General features: G+C 40.1%; 1 protein-coding gene across 3 annotated transcripts in view; it reads right to left on the bottom strand.

The window, feature by feature from the left end:
• The window catches only part of LOC128822736 (transportin-1-like), a 174,811-nt gene that overhangs the window by 132,296 nt on the left and 27,239 nt on the right, over positions 1–15,276 (bottom strand). For all 3 annotated transcript variants that reach the window (XM_054004547.1, XM_054004548.1, XM_054004549.1), the window contains exons 2-5: positions 13,441–13,588; positions 13,144–13,257; positions 10,415–10,490; positions 3,953–4,102 (exon numbers count right to left, since the gene is read on the bottom strand). In XM_054004547.1, the coding sequence (XP_053860522.1) occupies positions 3,953–4,102; positions 10,415–10,490; positions 13,144–13,248 (331 nt within the window). In that variant the 5' untranslated portion in view covers positions 13,249–13,257; positions 13,441–13,588. The remainder of the gene's footprint in view (positions 1–3,952; positions 4,103–10,414; positions 10,491–13,143; positions 13,258–13,440; positions 13,589–15,276) is intronic.

Genomic DNA, 15,276 nt, shown 5'->3' with positions numbered 1-15,276 from the left:
GACAGGAGGAAGGAGAAACCACTACCCTCCCTCCCCTCCCAAGGGTACTGCTGCTGCTGACTTCTAGTCTGGCTGATTAAATCCGAGCCGCCCCCTCAGCTGCAACTCCTGCAGTATATAGCACCCAGCCTACCCGATGGGAGTCAGGTTGACCATCTGCAAGCTCCAAGCGAGATGTTAACCCTTTCAGTGCTTCAATCCTCCCTTGAGTGAAAGGAACAAAATACAAGCATATAAAAGAACAACATGAAAACATCATGGTCAGTGAGGAAGAAATTAAGTCCCACATAGGAGGGATGAGGAGATGCCTTAATTTTAGAGCTAAAATCCTCTTGTAAGCTATGGAGAAAAGACTCTTTTCCCTATAACACATAAAACTATGAGGAGATGAAGGGTTGAAATTGATATCAAGCAAAAACCTCCATGCTAAAGTAAACAGATATTAAAGTAGCTGTGATCCCATGAAAAGTTTGAACAGAGAAAGAGAGAACAGTAGTCCTGTATCCCCAGGAGAAGATGATCTCTGTTCCCAGGGATGAAGATGATTTTAGAGATAGAAAATGAGAACTTTTGCCTTTAACCAACTCATCTTTAAAACAATACCCCATAAGTCAACATAACCCATAAACAAGCTGTGGAAAGGCTTGTGGAAAATGAGAGGTGCTTCACAATAGCAGATTTCCCCTGGGTGGCTGCTATTCGTGACCAAATTAAGAACCACGTGAGGACTGTTTTTCCTCTTGTGGAGAAGTCTCCATAACATTAACAAGAAGAACTTCTCTCACTAAGTAAACTGAAGAAAGACTATTTTAGAGGTAGTAAACTGACTAGAAATTTTAAGTTTTGTTTCTTTACATTGTCAGTGGAAAAGAAAAAGTTGTAGGGAAAAGAGAGGTTTGTTTTGATTCCTACTACTTTTTGTCCTTTTAGTTACAATTAATAAAATTTTCTTTATACCCTTTTAAAATTTTGAACCTACTTTGCCTTTCTCCTAATCCTATCTCACAACAGGAAGTAAGTACATTGGTAATTGATCAGCACCAAAATCTACCACACTCTTTAATGCGTTAACCAGAAAATCTTAAAATTAGGGAAATCTTAAATTGGCGAACCAAAATCACTACAATATGTGTGGTACCTAATCAAACAAATAAGGATACTAACCCTTCCAGAAGTATATAAATTGAAATAATAAGTGTTTTTTTTGCCAGAATTGATAGCTAACTCTGTATTATATTCGCTTTAATATTTCTGGCTAAATTCTGATTTTGATAATAACTTAGTGTGTAAACATGTAATGTATAATTATAAAATAGCTAATACTATCAAACCACATGAGTTAAAATAGTAAACCTTAGGAGATTGATGTACCTCAACATACTTAAGTATAATGTACACATATGCAGTAGATGCTTTTATAGCATGAAGGCAAGAGATACCTGCATTACTATTTCATGAGACAATGATTGACTGAAGTCACATGGTAGAGTGTAGCAGGATGCTCTGCCTGGAATGGGGAAAACAACTCAAACAATGTCCTGTTTGCAAAGCTATCAGAGATAAGTGAAGAAGGGGAAGTCCTGCTGCTTTTGGTGTTGAACAATGCTGAAACCAGTGTGACTCATCAATCCCAATGTTTAACACCCTGATAGCGAGATGAAGATGTGGTAGACCTGGTAAAATACCCAGATAAAGGAACAAATTATACTACTGATAATTTATCAAAAGCTGCTGAGCTGACACAGCTGATCTGGAAACATATGACTGACAGTCAATCACTTTATACTATAAAAGCCCAGTCCCAAATTTTAATGTCAGGGTCTTTTAACATACCCCTTCTTGAAGTGTATCTGTGGAGATTCCTCCTTTAAATGGGGACACCTCTCAAGGTTACTCCTTGAGGCCGAGCAAAAGAGATTTGCTCACGATCATTGGTATGGCTGAGTAACATCAATCTCTACTTAACTGTTTTTCCTAGCTTTAATATTGCTTGAAAATAGTGCACTATACTATACTAGTAGCTATAGCTCCTATACTGTGCAGTAAATAATTCTGATTAAGATATTTTTGTCTAATCATTATCATAATAAGTCATATATATTTATATAAATACATCTGGTTTGTCAGCCTTAATCCTGCAGGACAAAATTGTATAAAGGTTCAATTACACCTATATAATCCTTTAGATGTAAACTGTTAACCAAGTCTGGGGCTAAGATTGGATCCAACTGCGCCTAGGCTCCTCTCTCTGAGGAGTTTTAGAAAGCAAGGCAGTCCTTTCTGCACCTTGTGACTCAACCAGAGGGCTTCTCTAATAAACTTTATCTGAAACTGTCGCACTTTGCCGCAAAACAGCCACTCTGCCCCAAGCCTGTAGCACTGCGTGGAGTTGCAGGACCTGGCACTTGGAGTGAATGAACTCAACAGACTTACAGGGTCCATAGTCCATAGACTAAGGGAGTATATGTGTGTGTATATCTATCAAAAGACAGGTGATGGGGAACTGGGAACTGTGTGACCTGGCATGATGTAAATGGTATGGAATTAGAGGAGGAAAATGTTCTGGTTTCTGCTAGGAGAGTTCATTTTCTTCTCAGTAGCTGGTACAGTGCTGTGTTTTGGATTCAGTATGAGAATAATGCTGATAATACACTGATGTTTTGGTTGTTGCTGAGCAGTGCTTACCCTGAGACAAGGGCTTTTCAGTGTCTCATGCTCGGCCAGTGAGGAGCTGCACAAAAGAAACCAGGAGGGAGCATAGCTGGGACAGTTGATCTGAACTGGTCACGGGGATATTCCACACCATAGAACATCATGTCCAGTATATCAACTGGGGGGAGTTGGCTATGAGGGGCCAATTGCTGCTCAGGGATGTGCTGGGCATCACTCAGTGGCTGGTGAGCAACTGTATTGCACATCACTTGTTTCTCTTGGCTGCTGTAACTCTATGTCCTTCTTGTGACAACTATTAGTAATATTATTTGTATATTTTTATTATTGAAATTATTATTTTCTTTCAATTATTAAATTGTTCTTATCTCAAGCTGATTCTCCTCCCCACTGGGGGGGAAAGATGGGGGAGTGAGCAGGCATCTGTGTGGTACTTAGTTACTTAGGGGAGAAACCATGACATTATTTTATAACAGAAATCAGCTGATACAAGCTGAATGCCTTTCTGAACTTGCATCCAATCCCTGCTTTTTTCTACTGTACTTAAATATACATTAATTTCACTTTTTTTTTCTACTTTTTGGAGTGGACAAGAAAAATTACAATTGTAATAATTGGGGGAAATCATATTCTCAAAGAGCAGACAGAAAACCAATATTACCTAGGAATAAGTAAAAATAACAAATATTCATGTTATGGAAGAGGTGTACTAAACCACAGGAATTAGGAAATTAAAAAAAAACAACATACAACAAAAACACTTGTAGCAGATGTTCTGATCACCATACTTTATCTACTGTTTTCTGACAGAAGCTATTTAAAAAACATAAACTCATTATGTTAATGTATGTAACATCTGGTGTAATGATTCCCTGAAGACGTGTGCATATGGGGGAGCAAAGAGGAAATATGCAAACAGAAGTGTTTTACTAATGCAAGTGGAGTGCTGAAATAGTTCTGAAGTCAGAACCTTTACCTTACTCCTGGTTTTCGGTATAAAAATTGGCAGCAAGCTGAATTTTAGCACATTCAAGTAAACTTATGTTCAGTCACATTTCAAGAGATACTAACTGAATTGCTAATTCAGTCTTAAGAAAATAGGAAGAAATAATATATTAGTATATTCACACTGAAGATTAATATCAGAATCAAAACATGATGTAGTTGTGACAATTATCAGAAGCAAACACTTTTAGGAGTTTAATAACTCTCAGTAGCACAGCTCTCACTTATATCAGTAACGTTTTTATTGTGCAGAATACAGTAATAAGAGTAAACTTACCTACAGTAGCTCTAATTAAGGGGGAGGAATCACCAATATTGTTCAAACATTCGCTTTTAATGAAGTCAGTTACTCCATTTGGAAAGTTGTGAAAATGTGCTTTTACATTATTCTTCAAGATGAGACCACTCAAGGAACGTGTCGGCTCATCTGCAACAGAAAATAATTGTGTTTATAACTTCCATCAGTTCTTAGGATAAAGCAGATATGCAGAACAATGCAACAACATCAAAGCTTACACTGATAAATATTAATCATTATTTCCTTATCCCTCCTTCCAAATACAACCATCAATTTACATAGCAAAGTTTTTTTAGTTTCAGAGTTCACTTGTGAGCAGATCCATGCTTAGTTCTTCAACCAAGGGCATAAATAACTTGGTATTATTTCTGAAGCATGCTGAAAGTGAGATGCAGATGTTCTACATAGAAAGGATTAGTTTATAGTATAACAAAATTTAAATTTAAAGTTTACAACAATCCAAATCAGCCGATAAAGCTAATTTTAATCAGCATTTTAGCCTTTGGTCAGTTGCGTACCCCCAGACTACCCACTGGTGGGTTGGTGTGAGAAGCAGAAAAGGCCTTGGCTCTGTGTAAGCCCTGATCAGCAGTAACAAAAACATCCCTGTGTTATCATCATTTCCAGCACAAATCCAAAACACAGTCCCATACCAGCCACTGTGAAAAAAATTAACTCTACCTCAGCCCAAACTAGAACTGAAGCCCTGATTTTGGCAAGAAATAAGGATGTTTAAAGTTCATTTGCACCAATAGTTACAGTTTACACAAAGATCTATTCTAGGCCTTCAAAACTATTAACATTCCTAAAGAAATAGAAGAAAAATAAGAGATATAACTTTCAAATAAAAAATATTTTAAAACTAAAAATTAGTGCATCATAACACAAGGACTCTTATACCCATGATGACTGACTGAGGGCCATTAAAAATACTTTTGAGTGCAATCATTGCTAGTTGAACAAAAATGGCACTTTTAAAAAGAGGGGCTACTGCTAAAATTAATTTTAATCAACTGATTATGAGTTCCAAAACCAGAATGCTGTATACGAGTATTAGAACAAGACTTAAAAGTATATTTCAGTCTTCCTGTCTTAGGTTGGAAATGGGGGTATGTATTCTATTCCTATTTGTTAGAGATGGGGCAGTTATCTTCTGTTAATTGGGCAGTTTCATTATCTCTTCCACAACCAATCCTCCCTCTGGGGAGATATCTTCTGTTAATGGGCCATTGAGTGTCACTGCATGACTGATAAAATTACATCATCCCATTGTGAGAAGCTCCGCCCAGAGGGAGGAACCAAGCATTCCTACCTGGATGTAATCAGAGATTTGGAACACCACAGGAGCTTTTTCCCACTGGATTCCCAGAGGAGCAGCTTTCTTCTCCACTGGATTTCCAGAGGAAGACCAGGCCCATCTACACCACCACTGGACCTACAGAGAAAAACTACACCCTTCTACAGGATCACTGCTTCAACAGAACCACATCTGTCACTTCAGGAGGACTACAGCCACCATTTAATTGGACTGCTACCAACACCCTGACCAACAGGGTGTCAGGTTGTATTCTGACTCTGTCAGGGGTTTGTTTTCTTGTTTGTACTATTGTCAGAACTTATCTCCATACGGGCTACTAATTGTTGGTGTAGGTGCTTGGCACTAATTGACGGTGGATGGGAACTGTCACTGTTAGTTTATTATCTTACTGTAAGACTTTCATATTTTCTCTCTGTGAGTTCTTACAAGCAGCTTCTTACAACACAGATTCTTTTTCTTCTGCATGGCTGGCTGACTTATACCTATCCTTATTATGACCGCCTAACTCTATCTGTTTCTAGTAATACATACTAACTTATTGTCCCTAACATGAATGCCTGACTCTTTCTGTCTCTAACAGACATACTAACCCTTATTGTCCCTAGCATGACTGTCTAACCCCTACTCTTCACAGCAGCACAGCTGACTGACTCTAACTCTCCAACTCCCTTCTTAACTAGTTGACTCACTCTTTTATAACACTCATATTTATTAGACCATCCTTATTAAACACAGCTGTGACCTATTAAAAGCAAGGCTGTTCCTACTTTTTAGTAATTAGTACAACTGCAACGCTTCAGGGGTGAGATTGCCTTCAACACTATCTCTATTTTCTTACAATCTATCCTCTTACATACTGTTGCATTTGTATTTTTAATTTTCCTAGTAAAGAACTGTTATTCCTATTCCCATATCTTTGCCTGAGAGCCCCTTAATTTCAAAATTATAATAATTCGGGAGGGGGTTTACATTTTCCATTTCAAGGAAGGCTCCTGCCTTCCTTAGCAGACACCTGTCTTTTCAAACCAAGACACTTCCTAAAGAAGCACTAATTTTCATTCTCTGTAACTGTAAATATTGATTTACAAACATTGCTCTTACATAGAATTCAGTAACTTCATAAACCAGGAATCCACCCAATGCATATATATTTAAAAGAATTCTATAACTTTGCCTATACTACATGTTTTAATTACCTACCAACTTCTAAACAATATAAAAATAAAAGTTCTTGCGGGGCACTGCATTTCAAGGGCCAAAAACTTTACTAGGAGAACAGATTTACAATTTAAAATAAAAATACCAAAAACTAGATGAGCGGACATACCTCTGTCAACTACAGAATGTGGTTATGAGATGTGACAAGTATTATTATCATTATTATTATTATTATTACTTGGCAAGTCAAATAAAGTAATTTTATAATTTTGCTTAAAATTTTGAAGATGTCAATAACAAAGGTCAGGTGAAGAATATCCTAAAGGAGGACATTCTTACTTGAACTCTTGATCAGTCTCAGGTTTACCTGAAATGCTCTCTGAATTCAGGGTAAAATCTCTCCAATTATTATTACACTAATTTAATATGTCCAATTATTATTTCTTTGCATATCTATAATCCACTGATAGGTATGCACATATCCAAGAAATCCAGTCCTCCATAAGCAGTTATTCAGAATTAATGTTGTGTCTGACCAGGAAGGAAGCCAAAGGCGTTTTCCTTTCATTTACACACTATTTACAGCGCTTGCAAGCCACAATGAAAGCATTATTTTTAGCAGCCACAGTTAGACACAGAATCATTTAGGATGGAAAGGGCCTTTAAAATCATCAAGTCTAACCATTAACCCAGTACTGCCAAATCCACCACCAAACCATGTTTTCAAGTGCCACATCCACAGAGCTTTCAAATCCCTCCAAGGATGGTGACTCCATTACTGTCTTGGGAAGCCTATGTCAGGGCTTGACAACCCTTTCATAGCAGAAATTTCCCCTAATACCCAACCTAAACCTCCCCTGGTGCAACTTGAGGTTATTTTCTCTTGTCCAGTCATGTATTAACTGGGAGAAGAGGCCAACAACTGGCTACAACTTCCTTTCAGGTAGTTATAGAGTGATAAGGTCTCTCCTGAGCTTCCTTTTCCCCAGGCTGAGCCCTCTGAGCTCCCTCAGCTGCTCCTCATCAGACTTCTGCTCCAGATCCTTCCCCAGCTCCATTGCCCTTCTCTGGACATGCTCCAGAACCTCAATGTCTTTCTTGTTGTGTGGGACTCAAAATTGAACACAGTACCTGAGGTGCAGCCTCATCAGTGCCAAGTAAAGGGGAACAATCACTGCCCTGGTCCTGCTGGCCACACTATTTCTGATACAAGCAAGGTTTCCATTGGCCTTCTTGGCCACCTGGGCACACTGGTGGCTCATGTTCAGCCACTGTCAACCAGCACCTCCAGGTCCTTTTCCACGGGGCCACTTTCCAGCCACTCTTCCCCAATCCTGTAGTGTTGCAGGGGGTTGTTGTGACCCAGTGGCAGAACCTGAAGTGCGGCCAGGATGAAAAATTATGACCAAAGCCCTCTCTTGCAACCCTATAAACAGCAGTCCAAAGTAAGACCGTTGAGCTCTCCTGGCCCACAGCAGCTGCAACCAGCAACCTCCCTGAGTGAGACCTCTGAGACGCAGCGAACTCAAGTTTGCTATACTCAGAGGATTGCCAAACAACAATAAATCCTGGGCTGATACCCCCACTCCTCAAGGCCCATTGAAAAGATGCAAAGGCATCTGAAGTTAGTGTTTCACTACCTTTGAGAGGAATTTTTCACAGATACTTTGTACAGACTCTTTATATCTGTGTGCATATGCTATAGCAAATGTGGGAGAAACACTGCTCTCTGAGATTCTTAAGTACTTTAGATTTGGAAATTAGGCCTGTACGAAAGTTACTGTTGTGCTACAGTAAATCCTATATGAATCCTTTGTTAAATTGTTTAAGTTATAAATTAAGTTAAATTCTGTTAAGGTGCTGTCAAGTTTAAGTTAGGATAAGTACTGATAAGTTTAAGAACTGTTAAGTTTAAGTGCTGTTGGGCCTTTAGGCCATATTAGTTTTTATCCTTACCCTTTCTATCCTTTTGTCTCTCCCCCACCCCTCTCTGATAATTTTGGATTTATTTCAGTTTGGATTGACTGACTGGATTTTTTTTTGTTTGCTTTTCCTCCGTGTGCCTTAACCATCTAGTTAGTAGAGTGAACCTTGCCAATGAAGGTTGTTGTGCTTTTGCTTTTATTTTAAACCTGTTTTTACTGATACCTTTGCCGGTGATTCTTTAAGCAATATTAAAACACTCATTCAATTCATGACACAGTGGGAGCACTAAATTGGAGAGTACCATTCCTAAGCCATGACAGCCTTATTTGGTGCCCAATGTGCAGCACAAAGGGTTGAGATAACAACAGATCTGACCAGAGAAGGTTGGAAACAAATTTGATCTAACCATTTGTTGTATTAGGTGCGGAGCCACTGGTCACAATGTTGCTTGGTCTGTTCATGTGGGTGTGGTGCCGAATCCTGTGTATGTTCTCATATATGCTCCTTGTGGTGCTCTTTTTCAGAGCAGGGAGAGGGATCAAGATTGCTTTGTTGCTGTACTGTAGGATATCAGTTTATGACATGATAACATCAAGTGCAATGAGGATCAATTGGGATGTGTATTCAGTGTTGCTCTCCTGCCCTGGCCTTGGGTGCTACCTTTGGGAGTCCATTAATAATTGTACCCAGCCTCTGGGGGGAACAGGGGAGGATGATTTTCCCCAGCCTTTAACCCCCTTTTCTTCCTTCAGGCCTGTTACAACAATTTTTGGGAATTTTGAATTCCCTTTGGATGTTAAGGAAAGCATGTTCTTGTTGCTACGTCTGCCAGGTCTCCTCAGTGCAGTCCACACTATGTTTAGAGTTAAGAAAGAGGTTTTTAGGGAGGTGTTAAAATATCTGCCCTGAGGGTGGATAGTCATTATGGATCATTACCAAGGAACTGCCTGAATTTTCCAACTGGAAGAGGCTACACTATGCCATAAACAGTTTGTACAAATGTCCATAAAAATAAGCCAACAGTAAGAAACTACATTATTTTTAGAATTAAGGCTTCGGAATGAAGATTCTACAGACATAATATTTGAACAACTCTAGGATGTGATTGTGTGGTTTCAGATAGGGTAGAGTTAATTTATTCTCAGTAGCTGTTACAGTGCTGTGTTTTGTATTTAGAATGAGAATGGTGTTGATAACACACTGATGTTTTCATTTTTTGCTAACTCATGTTTATCCTAAGTCAAGGAATTTTTTCTTGTCTCATGTTCTGCAAGTGAGGAGATTCACAAAAGAAACTATGAGGGAGCACAGCTGGGACAGGTGACCCAAACTGACCAAAGGGATATTCCACACCATAGAATGTCATGCCCAGGATATAAACTGGTGGGAGTTACCCAGAAGGGTGGCCGATCTGGGTTCGGGAAGGGGGGTCTGGCATCAGTCAGCAGATGGTGAGCAATTGCATTGTGCATCACTTGTTTTTCCCTTTTTATTATCATTATTACTGTATTTTACTTTATTTTCAATTATTAAACTGTTCTTATCTCAACATATAAGTTTTACTTTTGATTCTCCTCCCCATTCCACCAGGGTGTGGAGGAGAGATGGGGGTTGAGCAAGCAGCTGCAACAGTAATCTTCTAAATATTTAATAGATTGATTACTAGGGAGATCACAATTACAACTGGTTTTAGCAGCATGTTTTATAACATGTATAGTCATGATTCATCACCATGACATGCAGTTATACCACAGTTTCACTGTAGTCTGATAGAAGTATGATGCTCCCACATTTTTTTTAAGATTTCATTGGACTTTTAGAATGGAATCTCTTTCAAGACTGAAACTACAAGCACCATGTTATCAGATCTTTTTCCACAAAGATTCCCAAGAGGATAAAAAGTTCTTCTACATGACTATGAAGATCAACCCACCAGCAGACTGAGTACAAAAATCAGTTTCCTTTTTCTTTCAAGCAAAATATTTTTTTTAAAAAAGAAAAAAAAATAGAATAAACCAGTCAATATCCCAAGAACTTACCTTCAGACTTCAACTTTGTAAGAACAAAAATCAGGTAGTTGTTGAAATCTGGATACTGATTGAGTTGTTCTAGTTTCTGAAGAGAAAAACTGTTAAGGAAATCTTCACACAGCATTTATAGCTTTCTGAATACTATGATTAAGTGAGCTATGTACTACTGCATCATTAAAAAATGCTATGACTATAAACTCACAACATACAGGCTATGAACACTTTAAAAACAATTTCTGTAATTTTCATACTGAAGCAGTAGCTCTTTAGTTATGTTGAAATCTGAGAAAAGAATCCAGGAACAAACACAGAAATTCCCACCCTCCCCAAACCCCCTACATTCCTCTGTACAGTTTTAGATTTCAAAATTTGCACTTAAAAGTCAACAAAACCTAAGGAATCCACTGAGACACAATCACACAATACATGCTTTTTTTACTCCACAATAAATAAAAGCATTTCAGCATTAAAATACAACTATGATGATTTTTATAAGCTAGTCACTTTAATATTAGTCATATACATTTCTATGATGCTAACTAGCCAGTCTGAACTTTCAACTGTGAGAAGCTGTTTCATTGTAAATGCCCAGATATTTGTACAAAGAAGTTCATGCTTATCCATGGTTTCTTAAAAAAAAAATCCTGTACACAAAACAGTTTTCTAGTGACACCTCTCTGAATAAGCATCTTACTAGCAATACCAACCTCTTTACTATGTTCTCTGGGGCAACTGCAAGAGGAATTATTATGTTTCTGAACAATTAGAAGGTACGCAGCTGTTTTTCTAAAATTTGTCATTAGTTTTGCCTCAAATTTCTAAGCCACTGCTTGCCTAGAACAGCATTCTGGCATTCTCCTTGTAACTTGTTCTCACACCCTGGTATTAATTACTATTATGCTCAACAATATTTTAAGTCATAAGCATGCAGTTACCAAATATACTAGATATCATCAGTATGGCAAAGAATTAAGACATTTAACAAAAAAATTATTTTTAGAACTAGTAGGATTATTTGCTTCATAGGCATTTATTTTACTTGCTGTACAGCTAAAGCTCTAAATATTCAAAGTTGCTAAACCCTGACCATACATATTTATGTTGACATTGATGGCCCTTCCACTGATCAATATCCAGATGCCATTATTTGAAGCAGACCTTTAAAATGTAATTTTACATGAAAGCTACATTATAATCACTGCTGCTATAATCACTTTTGTATTTGAAATACTAAAGAGCACCTGTTTAAATCTGGGGCATTATCAGAACACTTAGCAACTTCTGTATAGTATTTTTCATAGGAAGCAATATCATCTTAAGAATCTGAAACACAGCTGCAAAAACAAGGTGAAGTCTACCTTCACCTTTCAGGTAAGAACAGAAGCCTTCCAAGGTTTGACTACATCTACTAGGAAAGCCAAGAAGTTGAGCAAATTTGGCTTCAAGCTAAACTCCTAACACAACATACATAGGTATTCTTACCTACATAAATGTTTTTTTACCTTTTGTGAAGACCTTCAAGCAAATGCCTTAAATAAAAAGGGATCAAGATGCTAAACTCATATTCTTCATAGGAGGATATCCTTTCAGGACTTCTAGATATTTTAAAGCACCTCTATAGTTAGCTCAAGGAACAGGAGCCAGTAGATAAGAGCTTTATTTTTCAAGACTTATGCTTCTACTAGACTTAATGTAAAAATTTCCTCTTTCAATCTTTGGTCCTTAAAACCTCGCTATTCCATCACTTCTACAATCAAGAGAGACCTGAGGGGGGAACAAACAACTCCACACCCAAACAACAAACCAAGAATCCACAACACTAACACAAAATGCACTGCAAAGCTGCACAAGCCACATAGGGTAGATTTCACTCTTCCTGTAAGATGTAAAAAGTGTAACGAACAGTATTTCAGGCTCAGGATTCTAGGCAGAAACATCCTCACAACACAGCAAAACACGGTCAGAGCCAGCAGGTCACCGAGAGCGTGCAGTCAGCTCCACCAGAACACTCCTCCCACCAGCTCCGGCTTTCGCCGTGAATCCTAGTGTTGGATTAGTTTAGGAAGCCCCTGCTCACCCCTGCTTTGCTGCAGAGCCGACAGCTACCCCATGCCGCATCATCAACTCTGCCTGGAGAGCAGAGCACCCACTGCCCCCCCCCCCCCCCGCTCCAGCCTTCTCGGTGGGATATGCTGAGGATATGGGCTAGGTGCTGGTAGCGGCCCAGCATGGAGTAATCTGGAAAAGCAGCAGATACCAAAGCAGCCACAAAGGAGCCAGGGCTTTAAAAATTAAAAAAAAAAACACCACAAAAAAAAACAAAAAACAAACAAACAAAAAAAAAACAACAACACAAAAAAACCCACAAAAAAAAACCAAAACCAAAACAAACAAACAAACAAAAAAAAAAAAAACCACAAAAAAAAACAACGAACCTTGGCTCGGGGCTCGCAACAGGTGCCCGGGCTCTCGGCGGGGGAAGGCGGCCCTGCGGCCCATAGGCCGTCTTAGCGGTTCAAATGCCGCGCCACGGCCACCCGCTCAAGTGGCTCAGCCCACAGTGTTCGCTGTGGCGGCTCCCCGGAAAGGCCCGGCCGCCACCTGCCTGCCACAGCACTGGCCTATGGCCGCGCTGCCCCCTACCCAGAATCCCCAGCCTCCCTAGCGGTCGCCCGGACGGCCGCAGCCCCGCTCTGCCTGCTCTGCCCGCTCGCGGTGTAGGCCTCGACCAAGGATACTTGTTGAACGGCTCTCTGCGTGGTGGTGTCCGGAGACTGCGATTCCTTGAGCAGCTGCAGGATCTGTAGAAGCCCCTGTTCGTCAGGCTTCCACTCATACTCCATCTTGGCTTGCTGAAAAAAACATCAAACAAGAGGCCGCGATTAGCGGCGCGGCAGGCCCCGGGAAGGAAGGGAGGGAGGAAGGGAGGAAAGAAGGTAGGGGGGAAGCAAGCACGCTAGCTAGCTAGCTAGCTGGCTGCATGACGCCCGGCCTGCTCTCACCCGAGCCCGGCCCCACAGAAGGACACCACTAACCTGCTCCAGTACACGGACTGAGTCACGGCGAATTTGCAATCTGGCTCCAAGAGCCGCCTTGCGTCCTCCTGGGTCCTAGCGCCGAGCACGCCCCGCCCGCCAGCGCCACCGTCAGCCTTTCCCCAGTGCGTTCCACACCGTCAGGAGCCTGCGGGCGACAAAAGGCGAGCCCCTCAATTCCGGGCAGGGGAAAACGGGGCGTCTCCTCTACAGCCCTCCCCCACCACCACTCGAAACCAGAGAGAACGCTCCAGCAGCCCCGACAGGCAAAGGGTGAAGCAGAGCCTCTGCCCGGCCTCCTCGGGACAGCTGCGGCCACGCACTAGCAGCACCTGTCAGCGACCTAGGAGGCTGCAGCCCACGACGAAGTGGGGATGCGAATGCAGACCGAAGAGTTAAGAACGTGGTACCTGCTTTGCTGTCTGCTTTACTTCTACATGATTTAGTTTAATGATGGATAGATTTCATAAGTTCTCAATGTCGTGTGTAAAGAGGGAATAAGACCAAGTACACAAGAAGAGGGGAAAGAAAATGTTTTGAATACCTAGTGTATCTTAGCGTCAAAATATATCAGAGGAAATTTCAGGTCAAAATTAGCAATTTTTGTGTATATAGAATAGTTCAGTTGGAAGGGACCTACAATGATTTTAGGAAAAAAATCTTCACAGAAAGTGTTGACAAGTATTGGAACAAGCTGCCCAGGGAAGTGGTAGAGTCACCCTCCCTGGAGGGATTTAAAATACATTCAAAATACATTTGCGTTATGTACATATTATATATATATCTCGTACATATGCTACTGGGCAAAATAAGAACATACACTGATTAAAACTGGTCTAAAATATGAAAATCAAACCCAGTAATTACTTATCCTTTTACAATCTTATTTTTAGTCATTGTGTTTGTAATCATCCTGCTAACATTCCCCTTTCAGTGAAAACTTTCTGCTTGCTCTCCTGCAGCACAGTACTCAATATGAGTGTCACACACATGCTGCACATCACAGCCTTAACAATTGTTCAGAGGCACCGAGGACAGGAAACATTAGTGGTTCCTGAGTGTGGCCCAGGTAATGTTGTGTGGTTCCTAATCTCACCTCACCAATGATTTCAATTAAATCCATATTTAAGTTACAGTCAGCTGTCCAGTCTCATGCACTAAGAAGTGTCCCAGAGACAAGCATCTCTAGGTACTAAGAAGTGTCGTGGGTGAGTAAAGGATTGTCACCAGTTAGTAAGAAAGGATGGGCACAAAGGTTTATGTGAAATTTTTGTGAGCAGTCCCTCTAGTACAGAAAAGTATCAAGCAAAGAATCTGGGTTAGCCAGACTCAGGCCATTAAAACCTATACTTGTGTCTCACAACCATATGGGCAGGAGAGTTCTCCGTAGTGATACTTGCACAGATGGAACAGATGAAAGGTGAGGTCCAGCAAAACAAGGAAGTGCTAATTTGGGTCTCATTACCCTGACTGCTGCCTTGCCAGGCAGGCTGTAGAAATTCAATGATCTTTGAGACTTTTGTACCACTATCAAATTTGGTTGAAATTGATTAGAGCTTTAAAAGTTAGCATTCAGAAAATATGACACAATGATTACATCTGTCAAATTTTATCAGGAAACCAAGTGCACTCAAGAAAAAGAAGATTAAATATGGAAAACAAGAACCAGAAAGGAAGGTTGAGAGACAGAACCGGAAAAAGCAGGAAGATATGCAGGCCATGGATCCATACCTAAGAAAAACTGACATAGGTTTTCTTTCCATCAACATGACCAGACTTAAATCTTAATAAGATCTTTCTGCAGTGGAAGAGAAAAAAGCCTACAAATCAGAGTAT

Source organism: Vidua macroura (genome assembly GCF_024509145.1).
Source record: "Vidua macroura isolate BioBank_ID:100142 chromosome W unlocalized genomic scaffold, ASM2450914v1 whyW_random_scaffold_38, whole genome shotgun sequence".
NCBI lineage: Eukaryota > Metazoa > Chordata > Aves > Passeriformes > Viduidae > Vidua > Vidua macroura.
This window is presented reverse-complemented; position numbering and strand designations above follow the sequence as displayed.